Raw genomic sequence first — 24,715 nt, 5'->3', positions numbered from 1 at the left:
TGGGAAAGCAAAGAGCAAAAGGTAGCACTGCAACCTGGAATTACGCCGGAAGAATTGGAAACGGGTGATAAATTAGCTGCGAATGTATCGTCAGTTATTCTGAAAGTATGGAGGATGTACTTTACCCTTATTCATCATGTCAACCACCCACCCCCCCTATCTGTCAGAAGAGTGTCGAAAGACGAAACCTTCCCTTAAGGACTATAATTTAGTACATCCTTATTGGTCGGTGTTTGGGATTTATCTTTGGTATTCCTGTTGCTCGATAATGTTTGTAAAGCTACATGTAGTTCTAATTTGAATAAGAATATAATTATATCAATTTTTAATCTCGAATTACTCGTACAAGTAATTAATTCCTGCGTGATGGTTCGAGGGCACATGATATCTACAGCTTAACGGTGGCATCGAAATCGCTCCAAAACGCCCCGATACGGCGCCTTGGAGCGCAGTAAAACGTCGGACTCCACTGTCACGACATCCATATCCCAGACGAGCACCAGCCCAAATCCACTACAGGAATAGGCAACTGGTGTAATTAATATTAGCGCAACTAGAAACTCCGTTACGTCTTAAGCTTCATACCCACCTATCCGTATCCAAACCCGCCCAGACTAAAACACACCCTCCCCCCCAACTCGCCGTACCCACCACACCACATCGCCCCACACCCAACCAATCCTAAGGACGCACCTCCCCTTCCTCCCCCTCCTCCTCCTCCTCCTCCTCCTCCTCCTCCTCCTCCTCCCCTCCCTCCAACCCATTCACCACCCTCTCCACCAGCTCAACAACCTCCCTAAACCGCACCTCCATCTCCCTCTGCTCCTGCACCGCAAGTGCCAGCTCACTCACCAGCCACTCCAGCCTCTGCCCCAAGTCCCGGAACCCCTCCTTCACGTTGTCGAACAGCCCCCCGTTCCCAACACAAGGGCACTCCGGGCAGTCTGAGGTCGGCGAGTTCGCAGAGGCGTCAGAGGTTGCGTCGTCGAGCTCGACGACGAGGTTGTAGGCGGCGGGCTTGGACAGGTACAGGGTGGGGTTGGGCGGGCACGACCTGACTTCCATACACCTGGGGCGCGCCGCTGGTGGGGCTTCCATGCTGCTGGCTCGGGCCGCTGGTGGGGCCCCCATGCTGCTTGCGGGCATAGTTGGTGGAGCTTCCACGCTGCTTTCAGCGGCCGCTGGTGGAGCCGGTGGTGCGGCCTCCATTGTGCTTGGGGTAGCCACTGGTGGAGCTTCGCTACTGCTTACGGGCGCCGCTGGTGCGGACTTGAAGGGTTCAGTTGTGGCCATTGTCTTTTTCCTTTTTCTAACTTCAGCTTCGTGGTGTAATGGGTAGGAAGAGTGCCCGAAGAGCTACGTGATGTCATTTATACCCCCCGGCCCAGCCAGAAGGAGACAGCTTGCTTATAACGATCTCGCTTGCGTGTTTTGAGGGCAGATGTAGATTGTTGGCGTCGAGCTGGCGGGGGAGGAAGATACATGTAGCTTGAGGCGTGACATGGGAGTGCCGGGGAAACAGATATCTGGACATACTTGTACCTGTGCTTGTGTCCAGGGTCCAGCTGTGTTGCGTTGAGCCTTTTCGGTTTTGTAGCTCTGGCTGGGGCTTTGAATCCAACCGTGCCTCGTTATAAAGATATCGTACATAAGGATATTCAGGCTATACATAAAGATATGGACCCCCGAGCGGTCTTGACAGGGTTTTTTGGGGTGAGATGGGCACTCTTATGATGATGGGGATATATTTCATAACGAAATTAATAAACCCCCACATCCTTATGGCGATATTGTACTGCCGGATTTCGCTATACTTCCTAAATCATACTTGGAACTTCACCCCGAGCTAGGCAACTGACCTACGTTTTTAGTCGACAGCGGTGGAGAGACTGACTATGGTGTCAGACTGTCTACGAGATATTGAAGACGGAGATCACTACACTTATTAATCGAAACAGTCAGATAGCAGAATCATCATATGGTTCTAATACCGCCTGGGCCGCAATTCTTTACGACCCTAATCTTACACTTATACGATCCTCATGCTACATAGGAAGGCAACTAAACATATTACATAAGAGCAGAAAGACCCAATACAGAAACTGGTGAACTACTTTCTACCCGCCGACTCAACAAAACTACTACCTGGTTCCTCTGTTTCTAACCGTATTACATGATACTAGACGTTTAACGCTAGCGCTTTTCCTTACTCGAAAACAGGACATCTAGACAGATGGCGCTCAGATGGCTGAGTTCTCTTGAGAGCTCCTCCTCCTCGCTGATATGAGTACTGCACTCAACCGTTTACCCCCGCTTCCTCACCTTCTCCGTCTTCGCTATCCCATTCGTCCTCTCCCATACTCTGAACCACTACCCGAGCACTCTGACTAGCTCCCTCTCCGTCTGTGTTTGTGTTTACTACCCTCTCATCATTCACCCCTCCATCTGTATTTCTCACCCCCACATTCTTCCCCCTATACCTCCCCTTCAGCCCCTTCACTCTCTCTTTCGCCTTCTCCTTAGCCTTCCTCGCCTTCCTCCTCACCTCCCTCGTCACACTCTTATCAAACCCCCACACCAGCACCTCCCCATCCTCCACCCCACACTCCCCAGCGTCTTCCCCGCCTCCATCTCCACCCCCCTCCTCATCTCCTCCTCCGCCCCCACCTCCAACCCCCTCTCCACATCCCCGCGCTTCGCCTCATCCCTCTTCCTATACAAACAGAACCCCGTACTCCTCGTCTCACCAACCACCATACGCAGCTCGCGCTTCACAGCGTCAACAGTGTACTCCGTGGTCAGCGCAAGCTGCACGGTATGTTTGCCGCCCGCCTGCTTGAACCGCAGGGTCAGTGGGAAGACGCCAGTGTCGAGCGAGTGTGCGCGGGGGCGCACCCAGAGGTTTGCGCCGTCGTGGATGTGGTAGGAGAGGAGGGTGCGGGTGGGGAGGAGGCAGACGGAGCCGAAGCAGAGGTCCCATTTTGTGGGCGGGTAGGGGACGGTGGGTTGGATGAGTGGGATGAGGGTGGATACGAGGGAGCTGTCGTCTGGGGAGGCGGTGATGGCCGCGGTTGCGGTGTCTGTGGGGGTAAGGTGAGTATGGGTTGTGGGGAAAAGTGGAGGGAGATACTAACCGTGCCGGATTTCAAGGTTGACTATCATTTTAGACGGGTGACGATGGAGTTGGTTATCCTATTTGGTGGACGGCGGTGTGGATTCCTGGAGAAAGGGCAGCAGGATAATTGGGATTATACAGATCCATATATGCCTTATGTATGTCTAGATAGAAAAGCCAGGTCGCGTTCCTAGCTCAGCAGCAGATATACCCCCGGTGTGAGTATATCTCATCTACTTGTTAACATCACTTCCAAGGTGCAGTGAAATGAAGTGTGCTTGAAAACACGTCTTTTTATCTTACTACGTAGTTCACCTCCACGTCTCTACTCAGTACATACACGTATTCCTCGAGTATATCTGTCACGCTGTGCATGGGCGCCTCCGACCAAACAGCGGCGCACGTGACCCGGACTGCACCGAGTGATATTCCATGAAGCGACCCGTATGCCTCCCCACACGGCCCTGGCAACGTTTCCCCTGCTGGTGATCCCCCCAACCGTACCGCGAATCTAAGCACGGTAGAAACAGACAGGCCAACATCACATTCTCCAGACATCACTCCGCTCCACTAGAAAGGTCGCTGGCCACCAATTCTATCTCCACATCAGCCAACCAACCACTCCTTCATCACATCGAAGGCAGATCTGCAGGCACCACTCGCTATCGCTAGGAGTACAAAATTCACATTGTCCAGACATCACGGTCGCTCAATTCCATCCGCGGTGCAGCCAACAGCCAATCTCTACATCATTCTCTTGTCTACATCTAGGGCAGATCTGTAAGCACCATCTGCTATTGTCAGATTTGCCAACACCGTCTAGAAATCACTGAGCAGTACCCGGAAGGTCTGGGTATCTCATATCTATCCTTGGGACAGCCAACGAAGCACCTCTACATCGCCTCTCAAGCCACCCCCCACCCCCACCAAAGCCACCACACTCCCACCCACAACTACCACCAATGTCATCAAACAACTCCGTAGTCCTCAACCCCCACGTCTTCGACCCCAACTTCACCCCCGAAGACATCTCCCACATCCGCCTGCACCCCCTCCACATCACCGCCGACTCCCCCTCCTTCCCCACCCCCACCTACGCCCGCACCGCCCACACCACCCACCTCACCCGCCCCAGCACCATCACCCCCGCCGCCGCTGCCCCACACGACTACGAAAGCGACACCGAGACCCTCGTCCTCGACGCCGACATCCTCGAGCGTCACCCCACCACGCACGTGATCGGCGAATGCGGGCGCCGCGGCTGCCGCATCACCTATGGCTGTATCTTCTGCACGGGTGAGTATGCGGGACGAGCCTGGGACCGGTCGCAGGATCCGACGCCGCGCACGCACTTTCGGAATGCGGTTGCGATGGCGCTGGGGGAGGGGGCAGTGGTGGGGGGAGGGGACGGTGGTGGCGGGGAGGGGGGAGGAGAGAGGGGAGAGGGGTATCCGACGCATTTGCAGAGGATGGAGGGGCCGTTGAAGAGGGGGAGGAAGCCTGGGAGTGGGATGAGCGGTGGTGGTGGCGGTGGGGTGGGGCACGGGCCGAGGATTAAGTATTGTAAGAGGAGGGTGGAGGTTGAGCCGAAGATGGATGATGCGGCGGCGGGGAGCGAGGGGACTATTGTGGTCAGGAAGCCGCATAAGTCGAAGGCGCAGTTGGCGGCGTTGGAGAGGAAGAGGAGGGCGCCGGTGAGGAAGAAGGGTTAGTGTGGGGGATGTAGACAGATGTTTAGAGAGGATATGGAGCAAATAAAAGTTCTTTCTCCATTATAGACCCTGTTTAGTTGCCCGTTCTTTGTCAATGTTCATACTCGTGAAGCTTGACACAATTTTAACCAAAGGCAACTCATGAAGCTCCACTAACCCCCCACCCCGCCAATTACCGAAGCGACGCCCACCAAACATCAAACCACGCGTACCAAGCTACCATCCCCCTCTCCCACCATCATTCCCAACACCGACTACGAAACAAAAACTTACATCTAGCACCAGTTCACCAATTAATTAATTAAACAAAAACAAAATATCACTAGTTCACCAGTAGAATCCCACATAGCGAGTGATACTCTATGACGCTCTCAGCACCCGAGTGACATCCCATGATCCTCGCCTCCGCGTCACCTTCCATATCAAAACACCTCAACAGGACGCGGAATAGAGCAACCGCCTCCCCTGGCTGCTCTGAAAACCACTGTAAAGTGAAGCTCCAGGGAAGGAATATAGTCTTGTTAATTTATGAATGCGAGTGATACCCCATGACGCGCTCACGACTGCTCCGTCAACCGCAACCACACGGAAGGAGAGGAGAGGAGAGGGAAGGTGTACAGCAGGGGGCCGTTTCCTTGTATATCACAGTAACGATATCACGTAACCGGCCTTAGTAGAAGCCGTAGTATAGTGGATTGTCAAAAATCACCGGAAACTACTGAGCCTCGCAACCAAATCTTGAAAACTACCACCCTTAATTGGCCCCCCCGCACCAAAACCCTGAGGCAATATAACTATAAATAACCACAAAAGTCCAATTCCTCTTATGGTTCCGCTGTGTAAAGTGGCGTTGAAGACGTTGCATTCCCATATATATATATGTACGTGAGCAGGCACACCCCTACATCATGTAGTAGTCTACATGTACCCAGGGGTGCCGGAAAGTGATGCAACGTTTGACCTAGCAACGCCGAAAGGTACTTAGAACTTCAACTTTTAACACAACACAATGCTTGAGAAGGATAGATATTTTAGTCATACGCATGATGAATGGGTCTCTAGAATAGAGTTTGCAATTTTTCAAGTCACTGATTTGGGGGTTTTAGCCTACAAAAGGACAACTTGTGACAAGAGACAGTGATAAAAGGAGAATCAACAGCCACCCACATCAACTCTTACCATAACTATGATCTCCAGCCTCTAAATTACCATAGATTCGCTCCACATTCTGTTAGCTACTTTGGTTGTTGAGAAATATGGACCATTTGATCGTTGCATCACTTTCCGGCACCCCCGGGTACATACATGTAGTACATTTACTACATTTCTTCCCGGGGCTCACGGAGGACGCATACAAGACCAGCCGCCCAAAAACAGACATAGCAGCATTGACAACACGTCTCGGTGGTGTAGTGGTTTGCATCTCAAGAATCGACTAGGTGGGTAAGAGTTGTGCGAGGGGCCGGGGTTCGACTCTCTGGGCGGGGCAATATTTTTTTTGTCTCCCCCGCCTACATGAGAGAGCTATAATCATCCGAAGGGGGGTATCAAAAGCCATAAATTCATTAATGGGGCGTGGTACGGTAAATTTATTTTATTTACTGGGTGGTATCGAGAGATACCTTAAATGAGGTATTCGCAGCAGAATGATGGGTTCAAGAGGTCCCTTCACTGGCGCAGAGGGGGGGGGGGGGTCGAGATGGAAGGCCCCACGAAAGGCACAATTAATTGGAGTAAAAGGAACTCGCGCTCGCGAGTTCGGCCATTGCTAGTATATGTGTACAAATTTTTGGTTGCAGCGCAAATCTAGCTCCGGTTACCTTTTGACAACCTGCAATACACACCCATGATGCTAAAGCTCTACCATGTTGACGGCAGCGGCCATGCTTAGAATGGCCCTGCGGGGTTCTGTACAGCCTTTTGTCGGATCCAGTTACAAAGCGGAGAGAATGGCATATACTATCTTTTTTCCTCCTGTCCGCTGGGCGCGCGGGGATAGTATTAGACCGCCGCCGCCCAGCGGGAGGGCGGGAGGTATTTCAATGGGTGCAGCGGATCGGAGAGGATAGTAAGCGTTAGTATTTGGCTGTGCTACGACAGAGCGGTGAGCCGCGGGGGGGGGGGGGGGGGGGCGTACTATGAGCTGCTTGGTAACCTGAACGTCGGGTGGATTGTACCATATCTATGGGATTTTGAATGTGCTACCCGCCACATTTCTGCTGGATGATGACAGAGAATGACATGTTGATGGGTAGAGGGCCACGATCAAGGTGTAGAGATAGAGGAGGGACTCACGATGCTCTGTGTTGGCGCGTGTTTGGCTGGAACGGAGGTCTGTTCTCGATGTGTCAACTACTGCGTGGCGGGCGCTAATGCTAGAGTCTGTAAATATCAATTCCCGGCTTTTTATCTGCATAATCTCTGTTACCGGTACTCAAATTCCGTGTGTGTGTGGTAACCATAAAACTATCGTTGTTAAGGAAATGAACGCCTACGGACAGAGAACACTAGTCTCGATAAACTCAGACGCTTACCAGGTGACCTGGCGTTAATCGGGCAATTAGGGTATAGGCCCTAGGTGTAGTTGCGTATCACCCGCACCCTAACCCTGAGTGAGCCTGGTAGTCTGGCGCGAGACATCAAGTTAGTGATAAAGAATTATTGGTGTATATACATGTATATTGTCAACAAAGTTCTCTTTAAAATACGTTTCATATACAGAACAGTAAACACACTTGAGTGCGTAGTAGCGGGCAGCAATTGATACAAATATGAAGTTTCTCCGCGTTGACGTCTAAATATATATTCCAAGTTTTTCCCAATACTCATTCACCAGTCTGTAATTGTCTGCGGAAGGTATCTCCTTAGTCAAGTCTTTTCCTAGCTGAGGGGATGGATGATTGATATGTTCCATCAGAGTGAAATACATTCTCCAAACTTTGGGAATGGTTGAGCAAATATTTGCCGGTAATTTAGTCTCATCTAAGCATTCTTCCCATACAGTTCTAGGTTTGAGTTCCAGTTTTTGCTCCCTGCTCTCCCAAATAGGTAGGTTTTGAGAACCCCCCCTTGTATTTTGGAAGATCTCTATAGCTGTGTTCAGTGAGACCTAAAAGAGTCTGCAATTGGCCATTTACTACGTCCCAGCTATCAAATGATAACGTAGTTCCTTCCAGTACATATTTACAGTAAGTCAGAAGAGATTTGCAAGTTTCTCTGTCATCTGAAACTGATTTTATAGTCGTTGGAAATTTTGCAACTATACAACCAAATATTTGGCTTTCCATACCCAGAATTTTAGCCGCATCTAAATGCGTTAGGCCAGTAATCTCTTCATAATTTGATATAAGTCCCGTGAAACCGTAACAACCATGAAAATCTTGATTTGGAACCAACGTTGTGTACAAGCCATCTTCAAACCTCTCAATTTCATTCTCACTGGAGGGATATTCGGATGTAAGAATAAGATAGTGTTCAAGTTTTTCCAGTACTTGAAGTAGTCCCACCGCAAGTGATAGACGATTATTTTGGTACAGTAAAAACTCATACCCTTCGGAACCCTGCGTATCCATTTTCTTTTTTGGTTGATGCCTTGTTGTAGCGAGGGAAAAGGGGGGGGGGGGGGTGTATCTGCTGGATCTGTTCCCGGGAACTGGTGCGGAATTGTGGTTTTTTGTAGGGTGCTGTAAACTTAACGCGGAGTTGTGGCGGGGGGGTTCGTGGGTCGGTGTTGTCGTGGGATTCTGTCGGGGGCGATAGAACAACTGCCAAAGAACTATATTTTGCTTGAGGACGGATGTTATGTTGAGTATAAATGAAAAGAACACGACAAAAATAATTCAACCACCGTGTTTATATAAATTTCATGTCTACTAATAATACTATTAAACGATTGCAATACATTAAGTTTGTTTTTCCATTGAAATATTCCTAGCTCCGCAATTAAATAGGAACAGGAAAAGCTTGTACTGTATCGAACAATGGGAGTTGCCAATACGAAATTTGATATTAAGGCAAGTATCTTGTTTTTGTTTTTTTTGGTTTTATCGGGCCTGTCTGTAAATATCAGAAATCATTCTTAACCACGACTCATAAATGTCTTTCTACCTGGCTCGCAATATTTGCCTTATAAATACTAACCTTTCTACTTGCCCGTTTCGTCCATTTGCCGACTGTGTGATCAAAGAACCAACATATTCACGCACATGCCTCTCCTAATTACATTACATCTTAAAGAGTTAAATCTGACAAAGGGAGGATTTAGGAATGCTCCTCGCACCAACCAGTGTATATCCCCACGAGCATCATGCTACCTACAACTACATGTAGCTAACACATATCAGAGATCGCAGACCCTCCCCAGCCCCCGCGCCTTTCAAACCCCTCTTTCAAACTCCTCGTGGCGTACCCACCGAGTATCTCACCCATCAATCTATTCCTAGATTCTATCTCGCTGACACGTTGTGCGAGATCCAACTCCTCCTCCCGGCACTTTGCCACCTCCTTCTTCATATCTGTCAACGCTTCTTCAAGCTCCTGGATTCGCTTTCTAGCCCTTTCAAGTCCATACTCGGCCGTATTGACCCTCCGCAGCACATCCGCTATCATGCTTGCCTCGAGAGACTGCGTTTCCTCGCCGCCCCTCGCCCTATCATCGCGGTGAGCAACGAGAACATTAGGGATGCCACCACTCCATCTTATAGCATTGCTTTCTACGACTTTGTCTGCCTTCACATGCCAGCTATTGGCCTCATCCACCTTCTCCTGCGTAAGCCCAGCAATGGGCGCTGAATAAAAACCTGCACCGTCACCCCCCTCAACACAAGGGCGGCCAAACTCCTCACATCCAGCCAGTGTCGTTCCTGGTATCTGCCACACTCGTGCCCAATCAGTTTTTCCCGTCGGCACCGGTAACGACTTCCTCAAACCCCCCACTCCCGCCAGCGACCCTTCACCCGCAGCGATATCTCTGTCAGAAGAAACTCGACTATCCTTGTTCTTCTCGAAAAGCTCCTGAAGTCGCTTCTCAACCATCCGCTGTACCTCCTCAACCTTCCTCTCCTCCTCCTGGCGTTTGTCAAGCCCGTCTAGATATATCGGCTGTACGTCTCCCGCCCAGCTCCAATACCCGCCAAACGGCGTGTGCAGCCGAGGATTACCATGCCCCGCTTCTAACTCTTGGGGTGAAGATGGGGGTGCGCGGATATGGGAGCTGTCTCTCCAGCTTGCTGGGATCTCTCGGTTTTGTGGGGAGGCTAGGTATGGATTTCGCCCGAAGTTGGCCTTGAATTGGCCGGTGTACCAGTCGGCGGGGGCCCGCGATGTGAAGCTGAGGCTGGGACTATGGGGGAGGGGGACTCTGGTCGAGAAATTGCTGTGGGTTGGTTGTTGGAGCGGGAGAGGAGGGGAGCGCGGCGCGTGGTTGTGGATTGCATATTTGTGCTGGGGTAGGCGGCAGCGATAGTGTGTTAGGAAAATATGAGGATGATCAGTGGGTGGTGAGTTTATCTGTGAGGTAATGTTGATATGCTATAAGACGATATTCCCCACAGAAAGTTGATATGGACACAAGTTGCGTCTATATATATACAATGTGCATTCTCTCTCGCTCCGAGTCCCGATTCTAATTGCACAGTGGTGAAAGCGGTAACACTGTAAGACTTAGGAAATACTACGCATTTGGACGAATCCATGCCATTTAATATCATTATCCCTACCTATTTCTACGGTTGAGGACCTTCGGAGATGCGTTCATGTGAGAGGCTTCATGATTCATCCGTCAATACAATGGCTGGGGGCTTTGTTTTCATTGTATTATGTATGAACTGCATGGCAAGGTTCTTTCTCTCCATCTCAGATATATGTACATGTATCTTTCTATGCGTCACGTTAGTCTTTTCTAGTCGTTCTTCAGATGATTATCTTATAGTCATGGATTATCACTCGAAACTTGTGGCAACTGCTAAATCGTTCATATTGTTTCAACACTAATACTTGAACTACATGGTCACAGCAACTACTTCCAGGTATCCGAAAAACAACAACAGGAACATAAATAGCTGCTGACAAAAAATCATAATTCATAACGCGGTCTATTCCAAGTACATACTCACTCCTCAGGTACTACACCACTGTCCAATACTCTCTTTCCGTCACCCTCTCACCTTCACTCCCCTCCGCCCCACCACCACTTACAACACTCTACAGCACCCCCAACATCCCAAAACAAACCACCTCCAGGCTACACATAATCACCCACACATCACTCCCCACACTACTTAGGGCACCCCAAACACCGAAAACACCCCACCACCCACCCTACCTCCTCCTACTCCTTCCACTCCCGTACCCCTCCTCCCGTCCCTCTCACCCCCACTGCCACTCCCACTCGCCATATCCAACCCCTTCACCCTCTTCGCCAACAACTCCCAGCTATTCTCCCTCCCATCATACCTGCCCACTCTATACATATCGTCCGGGTGCGCCGCCAGTACCCTACCTCCGTGCGCCGCGAAGCCGCCCATGCTGCGAGTACTCGCGCCTGAGACGCTGCCGCTGCTGGTATAATCTGGCGCAAGGAGGAGCGGGGGGTGCAGGTTGCGGATTGTGGGGCCCGGGGAGGGGGCCGCGGCGGGGGTCGAGTGCATGGCGACGGTGAGGTGCGAGGGGGTGAGGTGCACTTGCAGGGAGGTGGGGCACTTTGGTGGAGGGAGAGGTGGGCGGTGGGGGTTTGGAGGGTGAAGGTGGGGGCGGGGTTGGTGTGGATGTTGACGAAGAGGGGGTTGGACATTGTGGTTATTACTGACGGCTTGGAGGATAGAGTTCTGGAAACGTGGGTTCTCGTTTTGTGTGGGTTTGAGATAGTGATATTGTGAGTTGGTAGTGTCTGGTATTCCGTGACTATAGATCTGGAGGTGGTATTGTGAAGATTGTAGTTTCTGATTTCCAGTGACTATGGGCGTATGGCAGGTATTTAACACCCCTCAAAACGCAGTATGCTGAAGAACCCCAGCAGTGTCTGGGCCATTGTGTATGTACACCGACCCTGTACTCCCGCGCAATCCCGTTGTAGAAACTCTCCTAGCTCTTGTCCATCTCTCAGCGGCTGTATTCACCCTCTTGTCGTGCGCCCCCACAAACGGTCTGCAGATCAAGTAACATGCGCACGCAAGCCGATATATCACGCGCCTCAAAGACTTTGGCACGCATCTCAACAATTCAATACTGCTGATCACAATCGCTCAAGACACTTGGTAACATAGCGCACGCTTCTTTTTTTTCTTGTAGCCGCACACTCCCGTGGTTTATTGTAGCGCAATAGAGACTCTTTCAGATTTGCGTCTCAAGGCACTCCTTTGTCCGTCTCAGCTCAGGGTTAGGGTCCAAAAATGCCATCTTTGGCTTCGGTTTTAGCATTCTTAACCCTTGTAGGAGTCTATTCTGTTTCATGTGGTAGGATAATACCGAGCTATTTTGTAGTGGGATGTGGTTGGTGGCGTGAGTAACATCATGATGTATCACTCGTTTTCTACACCTGTGTACGTGTTGCATGGAAGAAGTGGTAGATTGAGCCCACTCAGCGGTGGCAACCCGGTATGCGGCTGTTGTGCATCACTAAATTAGGATATTATCAATAGCACTGCTTAATTGTCTCAATCAGGCACTTCTGAACAGGAGAAAATAGTATCCTTCATGCGAGCTTCCTTCGGTTGTGCTTATACAATCGTGCATATAGGATGGATATGAACTGGAGCTCTCTATCTCCATGTAGCTCTCGTCCTAAGGTCGTTGAATGGTACTTCCACTACGGCTAGTAGAAAGAACATCATCCCCAACCACGCCTGCCGGTAATTCAGTCATTATTCCTTCCATAGCCAAAGGTGCACGTGTAGAACAAGTGATTCCATTACCAACAAAGTATGTCTTCTCTGCCTGTATGTTCAGGCGGCGGCTTGTTCCATTAATATGACAGGTTTGGCCTTTTGTCTCAAGCTGGGCTGAACGTACATTACATTTAGTAGTAGCTGTCATTACTTGCGGCTACTGAATTCCTGGTTTTTAGTAGAGAATGGGGTGATATGCTTTTGATGGAAGGTTCGTACGGTGAAAAGTGGGTTTGTGTTCCGATTCTCTGCTATACCATCTTGGGGACTTGTCACCTTTAGGTATGACCAGTCTGGCGTTTTCGATGGGGTAAGCAGATGCGTGTCACCAAATGTGTTTTATCTTCAGTCATCACCCGATAGCTACACATACATGTGATTATTCAGGAGTGCTCTATCAATCATTCAGGCCATTCTTGTTTCTATATCGCCGGTACAGATTCAGATACGGTTTACACTCGAAAGAACGACTAACGGATCGCGCTCAGCAGTCATTCAGTTATCACAGCCATTGGACACCTTCCATGAGTGATAGACCGGGGGGTCTGTTTCTTTTGTTATAGACCCCATCTTAGAAGGGGGGGTCTATTTGGTAGATACACTTCTATCGATTTTCTATCTGTTGCAATAGGGAGGATACCTTGCTAATGCGAAAAATACATGTAGTTCCAAAACATGGTTAATTCACGATGCCCAATTTGTATTAAGAGCCAATTAGATCATTAGGAATCTATAGCAATCACCTTATACTTATGGGAATCTGACCTATTCGAAAACCATCCTCTATTTCAACAGAACGCATTCTATTACTTACGGGAGGCGGCCATTACTGTTCAACTTCAGGCAATGCTTTGCGCTATATCGGATATTTCAAGGTTAATCCTATCCCTACGACGAGGCCTGCCTGCCGATGATGCCGGTAGTAAGGTCAAAACAAACACTTGTTGTGGAAATAGCCAACTTTATATTGTCTTATTCCCACCGCATGCAATTCGGGCGGCGTTCTATGCAAACCCGTTCATCAAATCATCATATCTACAATCTCCTACTATGCTAGGCTGGACACCTTTTTATCCGGCATAAGAGACGAGCCACTTCCTTTCAGCCAATTTTCTTACTCGCATCTCCATTCTCAGCTCCGTCTTCGAGCGCTGCTCCCTTCGGTCCCCCCTCCTTGCGCACTCTTCCCTCCGATGCCCCTCCCTCCAGCTTCAGTTGTTTCTTCCTCTACTCTGATTCCATCCTTTCAGTTTCTTCCAACACCGCGACTTTGACCGTCTTCTGGGGCCACTTGTCGTACCCTTCCTTGGTGATTAGCTTACAGCGGGTGCCTTGACCGCTATACCCGAAAACCCAAGTATAGTACAGAAACAGTTGGCACAGGTGTCCCCCGGATCCGTCTGTCCTAAGATCAGTACCTATCAGCTCGAACCTGGGGTCAAGCTACACGGGAAATACTATATATATACCGATTAATGCATATTTCCACTCCGCCGGTAGCTTAGGAGTGCCCTGAGGAGGTTCTCAGGCCCATCCTACTCCTCTCGTTGCAAGGCTCGGTAAGGCATGGTCGATCAATTGTCTCACGAAGGGTCCTCCGGTGAGGCATGAGGGTGGTTTTTCTGTAGGTAAATACATGTGTAGATGGATGCGTGGGCGCGCGTGACGTCATGTATCATCACTCGGACCGCCCAACGCGTACTAGTGCGCGGAAGTGGGCCAAAGCAGTGACAACATATCTCCGATCGCGAACCGTACGTTGTCCGACTCGGGCTGGTCTCGCGCCCTAAACTACGTGAAGAGCAGCCGTGTCTGAGACAGAGCCAACGCGGGGTGCGGGGGCGCGGGGGCTTCATCTCCGCGTGAAGATTTTGGCGAGGTCTGGATCGTGGATGTGGGTATTAGACAGGAGTGTCGGAGAGAAGAGAGGGTCGGGGGTGAGAATACCAAGACTCGTGACGTCGTCGGCATATATCGGATGGCCGAGCCAGGCCGCACACGTGCCCGCATACACTACACGTTAGTACAGCTCATGTGTCTAGCAGATGATCCGAGCAAGAGAGGCTGTGACCTTTTGAACCGTACCATTTGGGCACCGTTGCAGTGGAAAACTCCACTTAACTAAAGGAGTCATTTTGTTGGAGGAGAAAAACGGATGAAAAACACCTCGAGCTCTGCTGATATAATGATTGATGGGGTCCGTTATGAAATAAATAATATATTACAAGACAGCGACATCAACGTACGTAAACTACTGCTCACACATGAGTATTTATGAATTAAACATACATTCCAAATTTCTGCCAATAAACATTTACTAAATTATAATTTTGTTGATAAGAGCGATCGCGAATACATATTCTTTCTTTCTCAAGTAAAGGGGATAGATGATTTATGTGTTCCAATAAAGTGAAATACATTCTCCAAATTTTGAGTATAACCGATGATATGTTTGAAGGCAAGTTATCCTTATTGAATATATCCTTCTTTAACAAGAGTTCCGTTTTTTCCGAATCGCTTTCCCATATAGGTTCATTAGCTATATCTCTAGTATATATTTTGTACATATCGGTAAATTCTAACGGTTGAAATTGACTTGTTACGATATAACGACAGCGATTATAGTAGTTGTGTGTATAAATTGTAACTCGTGCACATTCTGCTAGAACTCAGTTGTTGGATTGCTTAGGAAGTTTGATTCGACAAGGCCTGGGAATAGAAGATAACATCATTTCCTCCTCCGATAGAATAGCCGATATATATCTATGACTAAATCCTGTCAGGTTGGAGAAACCCCGAGCATGTAATTTAGCGTAATTATTTTTGTTCAAACTTGGGATTGATGAATGTTCTTGAGGGTCATGAAGGAGTTGTTGAGAGTTGCGTTGTCGTCTCTTACAATTCCCACATCGTCATTGGTAAAAGTAAGGTAGAGTTCTAGTTTGGGAAGCAGCTCGAAAAGCGCGAAGCTTAAATCAGAACGCTTCTGATTCCATACCACGCGTTCCCCAACGGTGTAACATTCTCTAACTGTCTTGGTTTTATGCATTAGTTCTGTGTATTGATCGTGTGATATTGCTGCACTTGACTGATGGACTACATGTAGTAGTGGTTTCTGGAGAAAAAGTTATCTAAAAGTTTCGATCTCAAATCATTATTTCACCACATCGAGTTGAGTATGGAAGATTGAAAGAGGAAGCGAGTATAATTATAATTTAAACACTAAGAATATTTTCGGTCGAATCTGGCATTCAATACTATACATGTATAGTACGAGTGATCGAACGTATTTTATCTCCATTTCAAAACTGAGTATTGCCAATAGTATTGACACGTTTAGTCGGACCAAAAGTTGGTATAAAAAGCTTTTTATGGTGGCGGTGATGGTTTGACGGGCAAGAAATTTGGATTCAAATCTTTGAAATGAACGTGTTTGGGGGGGGGGGGGGGGTTACCGCGGAGTCGTCGTTTGTTGTGAGGTAGATCTATGAAAACTAGCATGTAGTGTCCTCATCTCGAATTAATTACAGTGTTCTCTACATAATTACAATTAAGCTGAAGTATTCGCTTGCCACGTATCACATACCTTACCTGATATCTCCACCTAGTCGTAATCATGGGATTACCATGCACACCTCCGATTTCGTTTTCCCATTACATCGACCCGGTTACCTTTACTCGACGGCTTCTGCGGCGAAACAAGATTTCCTCACCAGAAGTGCAGATTGAAGTGTGTTGTGGCTTGAAGGTAAGTGAAGGAACGGAAGGTGGGTAGAAACGACCAATGATGTTGCTAACGGGAGAGTACAGGCCCGGCCAGCGATCCCTCCACCACAACCAACACCACCAGTCTGTATCTTCCCGGGCTCCCCCTCAAGAGTGCAACCTATCTGCTGTTCGTGTCCAGCTCAAGCTCAGGGCCTTTCAATTAATCACGTTTAAGCTTGACGGATCATGGGCCGCTGAGCACAAGCGGAGGCCCTTCCGGGAAGTGGGACATGATATATCACTCGGCTCTTATATTATGCACACGTGCATGACTATACCCCTTACTGGCGTGGAAGGTTATTGGAAGGTTACTCAGTTGGCTCGCCTACAAAATTTGACGAACTCCTTTACCTCAAGTCGTTCATTGGTTGTGCCTACGAGCTCATCACCCTAGATCGTTCATTTCCACATTCCTCTACATGCCTGTGGGGGTTCCGGTTACATGCTCTCATCGCCAGTGACAGTGCCGGCGACGTCTTTTACTATTCCGGCCGTCTGTACTTAATGGATTGTATTAATTTCAGACATCGAAAAAGGCCAATGTCAGGGCGGCGGGCCGTCACCGCTTACTGCAGCTGCTCCGGGAAGGACGGTACGGTGCGGTACAGGACCTGTAGCCGAATGATTAGTCCCGTCGCGGCCGGAGCCCAGAACCTCCCCTCCTCTCAAGTCAACTATCCAGCATGCAGGCATCAAAACATCTCAGCTGAAAGAAAGACTCGTCCGCGACTGAGACATTGATCCCTGCACCCATCAGCGCAGGTACAGCTTTCGGTTTTCTTTTTTTGTGCTCTCGGGCTTCTCCGCCGTTGCAGTGAGGGGGATGCGTTCAAAAGAAAGGAAACCGAAAATTCTCATCATGAATAACCAATCACACCCGCGCAAGAGGTGTACGGATTGCCTCATCCAGATTCAAGTGCAGGTCCTGCTGTGTATGTGCTCAAAATCTCTTCTTACATATGACGAATATGTCGCCCCCCGCGCCCCATGGAGTGACAAATGCGCAACGTGCTGCGCAGCTGGTGAATCGTGGGATTGGGATGATATAGACTCCAAACCTGTTCAACACGGTTGGGAGTGCGATACACGGATTCAGCCGACCGAAACGACGAGTCTCAAGTGATGCATGCATTTGGCAACTTGCGACAAACTTTTTCTCTGCACCTTGGGAACAGCACTTGTCCCATGAACCGAGGAAAAAATAAAATCATATTGACTTGCTGGCGCATATATCGATACGACAGCAATAATAGTGCCGGCAAGTTGTTTGACTAAGTCTCTGGCATCCGTCCTATCAAGTTGCGGCTCTATGTAGCTCTATGGTCACGATGCTTAGGGTAGAAATAGCTATCAGAAAACAAATATACCCTCACACCCGCATCTACCGCCAGCTCGGTTCCTGGTCACACAGGCTCGAACCCGAGAACACGGCAGAGGAATAAAAATACAATTCAATCAGGGCCGCAGATATAACCTCAGATATATGACTTCCCACTATCTACCCGTAGCTTTATAGCGTTTCCGAATACGACCAATATTGCATGACATACGAAAAAGCGCCAAATCCACCTTTTTGTATGTCATGCAATATTGGTCGTGTTCGGAAACGCTATAAAGCTACGAGTATGCCATTTAGCTTAGATCTGGCGGCTGGAGGATATGCTTGCTGGCTTTAGATAATCTTATCTCTGCTTGAAAAATTACCTCAGATCAATATCTTTCCCCTAAAAGTGGGGGGAAATGTAGTTAGAGCCAGAGTGCAGACATGTCCTTACATAACCATCGTGGGATGTTCTACGCGCCGAGGTTCAACACCCCTGCCAACCATCGTGAAGAGAGACAGCCACACGTCTTTGCAAGCTATTTGAAATTCGTGTTGAAACCCAACAGCTAGGTTTTTCACTCTCTCTATGAGAGTAGCTCACTATACCTTTTCGTTCTGTTCCCCGCGGAAAAGGGGCGGTTTCTAGAGTCTGCAGGCACTACGATACATACTCTACCGGTACCTGCATGCGTGCAGCGTTTCGGGGCACGTTTCGGCTGAATTTCTGGGTCTGATCTGGATTCGCAAGTTTCGTCACGATAAGTAATAGATCTTTATATAGAGCATCGTGTCTACTTCAGATTAGCGAATAACTCCTTTGTGTCTCTTGGCTTGATCTTGCACCTAGTACCTGCATCTGGAGTTTTGGAGAGGATGACGACGAATCATTTCCACCACTAGAGTATGTACTAGTTTCTACTCGCCTACTAATCAGCAATTATTAGAGCAGATTAGTCTGAGACGCCACCACAGCCAACTACTTCTACTAATTATCGACCCCTAACCACACATATGAATATGATGCTACTCTAGAGTGCCTGCCTCCGAGCTAACCAACAAAGCGAAACCTCCCTCAGCACCGCAACATCTGTGCGCCGGACGGAGAAAATTTTACCAAGCCCTGTACTCGGGGCAGGCAAGAAGAACTTGAAAATGTAAGCTGCAAGTAGAGGCTCAATTTGGTGTAGCTTTTTGCCAGCCGCAAATCAGAGGTCGTTACCATAAAAAGTCATTTTCAGGTTCTTCTTGCCTGCCCCGAGTATCAAGACTGGGGAGTGAGTCCGAGTGACGACAAGCATTAATATTCCCTGTTTTCTTTTCCCGTTCTAGCGCTGAGGGAATATGCGAATCCCAAACCCTCTAGAAACCCTGGAGTGTGTTCTACTCTACCACATGTTACCGGAGGATTCTTTTACCTATTTGGATTGAGAAGTTTGCAATTCAGCCGGAAAGAATATTCTCGGAACAAAAAGAGCCCGCGAGACTACAGGTCCCAGGATGCTCCGCGCACACACATGCATATGCAATTCGTAGCCTGGATCAGATGCAGATCGGTGGGGCGGGGGTTGATGATCAGAAATGCATCTTTTTTTCCCCCTCCTAGCGCAGGCGTACAATGTTTTGGCAGTAGAAGACTTCAAAACCATAGACCCGCTCCGGCGCAAGACCTCAGAAAGTCGTCAGGAACCACAGTATTCACCACATAACCACCGCAAAGACAATGACGCAAATCGCCACTTCGCAGCCCTACGCCTGGCCACATGACAGCTCCTTCTCCCCGCTCACCACCGCCCTCGTCATAATCGACATGCAAAATGACTGTCCGTCCCCGCCCCCTCCCCTCCGCCCGCCAAGATCCCACTAACTCCCTCCCCCGCTAGTCTGTACCCCCGGCGGCTACCTCTCCTCCCAAGGCTACTCACTCACCCCAACCACCACCATCATCCCCAAGATCATCACTCTCCTCGGCCTCGCCCGCCACTACTCCTACCCTATCTTCTATACGCGCGAGGGCCACCGCCCCGACCTCTCCGACCTCCCCGCACGCGAGCGCGCCCGCAGCCGCAACAACCCCAGCCAGCTAGGCATCGGCGACACCGGCCCCATGGGGCGTCTGCTCGTGCGCGGCGAGGAAGGCCATGCCATCATCGACGAGCTGCAGCCGCGCCCTGGCGAGCCCGTGGTGGATAAGCCGGGCAAGAGCGCATTCACCTACACGGACTTTGAGCTGCTATTGAAGGTGGCGGGCGTGCGCAACTTGGTGATTGTCGGCGTGACGACGGATGTATGCGTGCATTCGACGATGCGGGAGGCGGCCGATCGCGGGTATGACTGTGTGTTAGTCGAGGATGCGTGTGGCGCGAGTGTGCCGGAGCTGCATCAGGCGGCGGTGGAGATGGTGAGGACGGAGGGGGGCATTTTTGGGGCGACGGCGAGGTTCGAGGAGGTGATGGAGGCGATGATGGGCCCGGCAGAGAAATGGGGGGAGTAGATGGTAGGCCCGATGGTGTTTAGCGGAGTTTGGTCTGGCGTTTTGTTTAATAATTGGACCGTCCGGCGCTGATCTGCCACTACTGAATATAGATTAATACTTACTTGTTTTGCCATAAAAAATCTATGATACTGCTGATTGTGGCCGGTCACCGCGGTGGCCGATGATGTTAACAATGCGTTTCATTATGTAGTTTGAACGTTATTCCAAACTATCTGTAGCCTCCAAACTGTAACTATGAGGCGAGAGCTTTCGCTCTCTCTTTCGTTCCTACTCATGACACTTTTTACGCTCTCCGTGCGATACTCTGCTCCACAAACCTTGGAAAACCAATGCAAGGGACCATCTTACCGTGGTGAAAAAGGTACTATCCCGGTAACTTATCGAGCTTCCAGAGTACCACATGCTTACACAATTACTATTCGCCAACCCGCCCGCACAACGACCAGCAGATTATTTTTTGAAACCCGCAATACGCACGGTTTCTAAATACTAAGCATCAGGTTGTGCGCCGGATAAGCCAATGCCGTTGATGGGGTTGGTTGGTAGTTTAGTTTTTTTTTTTTTTTTTGGGGGGGGGGGCAGTTCTTGCTGTTACTTTTGGAAATGATTGCGCTGACAGGAATACCCGGATTGCGCGGACAAGAATGATTGTTATTTCTTTGTTTTATTACCGGCTCTCAAAGCTTTTAGAGACTAAAATTACAAATACACCTAGGTATCGCCTATAATTAAAAAAAAACAGGCAGGTATCACTACTTTTAAAGATTAAAAAAGCCCCCCCCCCCCCCCCCAAACCGCCCGAAAAACTGACCAAAGGATCATTCCTCCGTCCCATCCTTCAACTTCTCCGCCGCCTCCCTAAAGTACCTAGGTCCCTTATACGCGCCCCTCGCGGCCCCCCACCACCAGCCTGTAATCGCGACCGCCAACCCGGCCACAATCACACTTGTCCAGTTCATATTCGTCTTCGTCACCGGCTTCACAAACGGCCAGCAGAAAAACACAACCATGACGGCAATCCACGCCAGACTCCCCACATTCACGGCCCATCCCCACCTGCCGAGCCAGAACGGCCCGGGCACAACCGCCTTCCGACCAGTCGCGACGTGGCCCCCGATGGCGCCTGCGTAGCTGAGCGAGCTCAGCACAACGTAGCTCGTGATCAGCGCGCTGAAGGCGGTCGTGCTGAAGACGTAGACGATGCTCAGCACGCTGGCGCAGGCACTCACTGCGATTGTGGCGCGCACAGGGCCGCCGAAGCGGGGGCTGACGGCGGCGAAGAAGGAGCCGCCGGGGACGGCGCCGTCGCGCGCGAGGGACCAGAGCGTGCGCCCGCCGGTGATGAGGGTGCCGATGAGCGTGGGGAAGGTGGCGACGAATAACACTACTGTCAGACCCACTGCGCCGGCGGTGCTGCCTGTTGCCTGTCTGTAGATCTCGGCCGTGGGGAAGCGACTGGTGGACCCTAGGACGGCCTCGAGGTCGTTGATGCTGTAGAACAGCGCCACGAGGTATATGAATGCTGTGGTGAACGAGGTTGCCAGTTGCAGTAGGATACCGCGGGGCACGAGACGCTCGGGATTCGGGATCTCTTCGGAAAGGTGCGAGAGGGAGTCGGGTGTGCCGACTGCGAAGGCGGCGTTGATAAGACCGAGTATGAAGCAGATGCCGTCGTTATTCCAGCCCGTGCGGTCCTCATAGGTCTTCCACACGCTGTCGCTACTCGCATACCGTCCCCTCGGCATCACGATCAGGGTCACAACCGTCACCACCAGGCCGCCCATGGATAGCCACAGGGCTGCCGTATTGATCGCTGGCAGCCTCTTATGGCACGTCACAACGATGGCACAGCAGCTCCAATTCACCAGCTGGAAGGCCACAAACACGTTCCACGCCTTCCACTCCGCGGCGGGGTGTGTGAGACCCCAGAGTGCGACGAGCTCGTTGCCGAGCGTGGAGGAGATGGAGGACGCCGAGAGCAGCCACCCGCTGAGGTTGAGTAGGCCGGTGTAGAAGCCGAGGATGCGGCCGTAGCGGGGACCGCCGGTGGTTGTGGCGATGTGGTAGACTCCGCCGGAGGAGGGGATGGACGAGATTAGCTCTGAGAGGGAGAGGGAGATGAGCGTGTAGAAGAAGGTTACTAGGATGCTGTGGAGAGGTTAGGATATGCGGAGAGGGCGGGGATGGCGGGGAGGGAGGCTTACAGCCCGTATAGCACGGCCATGGGCCCGCCGTTGAAGATTGCGATGACGATGGTACCACCAGTCAAACTCCATGCACTACAATTCGCCACTATCAGCAACCAATTCTCGCACCCCAAGATTTCTACAACCAAATCCTAAACACCTAAAACCGCAAGCAACAAGGGCACAAAAACTCACTTCGCAACAACAATCCCCAGACTCGTCAACGACAGCAGCCCAAAGCTGCGCTGCATCTGCTGCTTGTGGCCCAGCGCTGTCTCGAGCTTGAGCGCATCGCGGTCCTCCACCGCTACCACGGCGGATGCGGGGGTAGGTTTTTCTTCCGCCGGCATGTTTTGCGTTCCCAGTTACTACAGTATGGGAATTGTACGGTACAGGTGGTAGGGGGAAGGTGGCAGAGAGGTAGGGAGGAGATAAGTGGTAGGTAGGGAGGAGGGTTTGGGGATGCTACAAGAGGGATGCAGGTGGTGGGAGGGTTTTAAGGCATTGGAGAATTATTGTGCGGTGAGAATACCTATCTGCCTGCCTAACTACCTCTCCACTTTCCTGCCTACATATCCACTTACCTGCTACCTACCCACCTATTTGTCTGTGTACCTGCTTCGATTAACTAGCCAACTATCGACGGAGGTCTGTTATGATATGATAGCCGTTATTATATTATCAGCTAACCACACACAAATTCTCCATCCAACTAACCAGTAGAGTAATACTAACTAGTTTTTCACCCCCAACTGGTATATTAGACGGAGATGCCCAGCGCCACCGTTAGTTGTCAAAAGAAACAAGTATCTTTTTCCTTTTTGCAAGTACGGGATGGGATGGGATGGGGTGTTAAATGTGCAGTTAGTGTTATGTAACTGTCTCCCCCTTCCCCCTCTCCGTCCCTTTCATCTGCGGTTGTATGTAGAGTGGGTAGAGTGCAGTAAGGTACAGCAGGTAGGGTAGAGTACGGCGGCGGGCCCTCAGCAGGTACAATACAGAAGGTGGATGTCATGCACTGCACTGCACTGCAGAGTCCAGACCAGGGCCAGGATATTGAGAAGGGGAGACCTGGTATGCCTACCACTCTACCTACATGTTACAGTAAGCTAGGCATAAGATGCACATCCACGATCGATGAGCCGAGGGAGTTTATTTACATCCCAGACTGGGGATCGGGGGGGTGGTTACTGGTTAGAGTATGAATGCGAATTGTAGATTCCATATCCATATCCATCGCAGACTAAAATATGTAGAGAGAATATCAGTTAGCTTAGTGGCCGTCCAATTGTAGAAAAAGAATCGTTACAACCCGCCCCAAGTAGCGAAGTGCGGTTCAATTCGTTACTTCTAGTGGTGGTTAGTAGCGTATGCCCTTGCCGCGCTAGCTACTAATTCCCACAGTTAGAACTTAGACTCGGCACATAGGCGAACTCCTACCCGTCCGGTAGCTGGGTGGAAAAAGGAACATCGTGTACCCCCCACATGGAAATATGTGATGGGTACATGTATTTAGATCTGCTTCAGGGAGAGAGGTGAGAAGTCACCTAACGAACTGGTAAACTTTACGAAGAACCGAATTGACTACCTTCACTAGCACTCTTTGCGAAACTGGTAATTTGAAGTCCTCTTCTCGTAATGACGCGTCCGAAAAAGCCACCCACTGTCAAATATTACCAGATGAACCTCTCGCCATCACATCACATCCCATCCATTCCATTTCATCCAGTAAGTATCGCACATGCAACAGTGCAGTTGATTAATCAACAACATCACCTCCCCACCCCACCCCGCCTCGGTCCCCACGCCGACGACATGCGTGCTTAATAGAGTGCGCATCTCTCCATCCCACGCGAGTTTATTACGTATCTCCCTGGCGATGATTTACGCACACTCATTCCTAGGACAAAATCTGGACCCGGGATTTCGGGTTGGTTGGTTGGTTGCCATGGGAGAGAGGGGGGTTAAAACCATGTAATATGGGATTGGGATGGGGATTGGATCCGTAAGGAGCCAGTGCAACCCCGGAACGGCAAGAAAGAAAAAGAAAGGGAGAAGAAAAAAGCATTTGAGATACCTATCAGTCGAGTAGCAAAGAAGAAAATCTTCGACCCAGTGACGCAGGGCCACCCAGGAGCAGGAAGGAAAGAAAAAAAAGAAAGAATAATAAAAAGAAATGATATCCAAAGCGAAAAAAAATTCCCCGGTACTACCGCGTGTACCGGGGGGCGAG

At 50.0% G+C, this 24,715-nt stretch overlaps 7 protein-coding genes across 7 annotated transcripts; 2 read left to right on the top strand and 5 right to left on the bottom strand.

Annotated features, from left to right (window-relative positions):
• Nucleotides 1-681: 681 nt before the first annotated feature.
• On the bottom strand, nucleotides 682-1,293 carry LAJ45_08245 (uncharacterized protein; the record flags this gene model as incomplete). The annotated part of the gene is made up of 1 exon (XM_046117796.1): nucleotides 682-1,293. One exon carries the CDS (start codon nucleotides 1,291-1,293, stop codon nucleotides 682-684), a length of 612 nt encoding a protein of 203 aa, XP_045969083.1.
• Nucleotides 1,294-2,296: 1,003 nt separating this feature from the next.
• On the bottom strand, nucleotides 2,297-3,162 carry LAJ45_08244 (uncharacterized protein; the record flags this gene model as incomplete). The annotated part of the gene is made up of 3 exons (XM_046117795.1): nucleotides 2,297-2,560; nucleotides 2,605-3,080; nucleotides 3,135-3,162. 3 exons carry the CDS (start codon nucleotides 3,160-3,162, stop codon nucleotides 2,297-2,299), a joined length of 768 nt encoding a protein of 255 aa, XP_045969082.1.
• Nucleotides 3,163-4,077: 915 nt separating this feature from the next.
• On the top strand, nucleotides 4,078-4,827 carry LAJ45_08243 (uncharacterized protein; the record flags this gene model as incomplete). The annotated part of the gene is made up of 1 exon (XM_046117794.1): nucleotides 4,078-4,827. The coding sequence occupies one exon, from the start codon at nucleotides 4,078-4,080 to the stop codon at nucleotides 4,825-4,827; it is 750 nt and encodes a 249-aa protein (XP_045969081.1).
• Nucleotides 4,828-9,156: 4,329 nt separating this feature from the next.
• LAJ45_08242 (uncharacterized protein) lies at nucleotides 9,157-10,262 on the bottom strand (the record flags this gene model as incomplete). Its single annotated transcript, XM_046117793.1, has 2 exons — nucleotides 9,157-10,082; nucleotides 10,130-10,262. 2 exons carry the CDS (start codon nucleotides 10,260-10,262, stop codon nucleotides 9,157-9,159), a joined length of 1,059 nt encoding a protein of 352 aa, XP_045969080.1.
• An 843-nt stretch (nucleotides 10,263-11,105) lies between these two features.
• On the bottom strand, nucleotides 11,106-11,474 carry LAJ45_08241 (uncharacterized protein; the record flags this gene model as incomplete). The annotated part of the gene is made up of 1 exon (XM_046117792.1): nucleotides 11,106-11,474. One exon carries the CDS (start codon nucleotides 11,472-11,474, stop codon nucleotides 11,106-11,108), a length of 369 nt encoding a protein of 122 aa, XP_045969079.1.
• Nucleotides 11,475-19,522: 8,048 nt separating this feature from the next.
• LAJ45_08240 (uncharacterized protein) lies at nucleotides 19,523-20,293 on the top strand (the record flags this gene model as incomplete). The annotated part of the gene is made up of 2 exons (XM_046117791.1): nucleotides 19,523-19,622; nucleotides 19,683-20,293. The coding sequence occupies 2 exons, from the start codon at nucleotides 19,523-19,525 to the stop codon at nucleotides 20,291-20,293; spliced, it is 711 nt and encodes a 236-aa protein (XP_045969078.1).
• An 821-nt stretch (nucleotides 20,294-21,114) lies between these two features.
• LAJ45_08239 (uncharacterized protein) lies at nucleotides 21,115-22,832 on the bottom strand (the record flags this gene model as incomplete). Its single annotated transcript, XM_046117790.1, has 3 exons — nucleotides 21,115-22,444; nucleotides 22,501-22,575; nucleotides 22,678-22,832. 3 exons carry the CDS (start codon nucleotides 22,830-22,832, stop codon nucleotides 21,115-21,117), a joined length of 1,560 nt encoding a protein of 519 aa, XP_045969077.1.
• Between the last annotated feature and the right edge of the window lie 1,883 nt (nucleotides 22,833-24,715).

Source organism: Morchella importuna (genome assembly GCF_003444635.1).
Source record: "Morchella importuna strain M04M26 chromosome Unknown Morimp01GS028, whole genome shotgun sequence".
NCBI lineage: Eukaryota > Fungi > Ascomycota > Pezizomycetes > Pezizales > Morchellaceae > Morchella > Morchella importuna.
The sequence above is the reverse complement of the archived record's forward strand: the minus strand, read 5'-3'. Positions and strand labels throughout refer to the sequence as shown.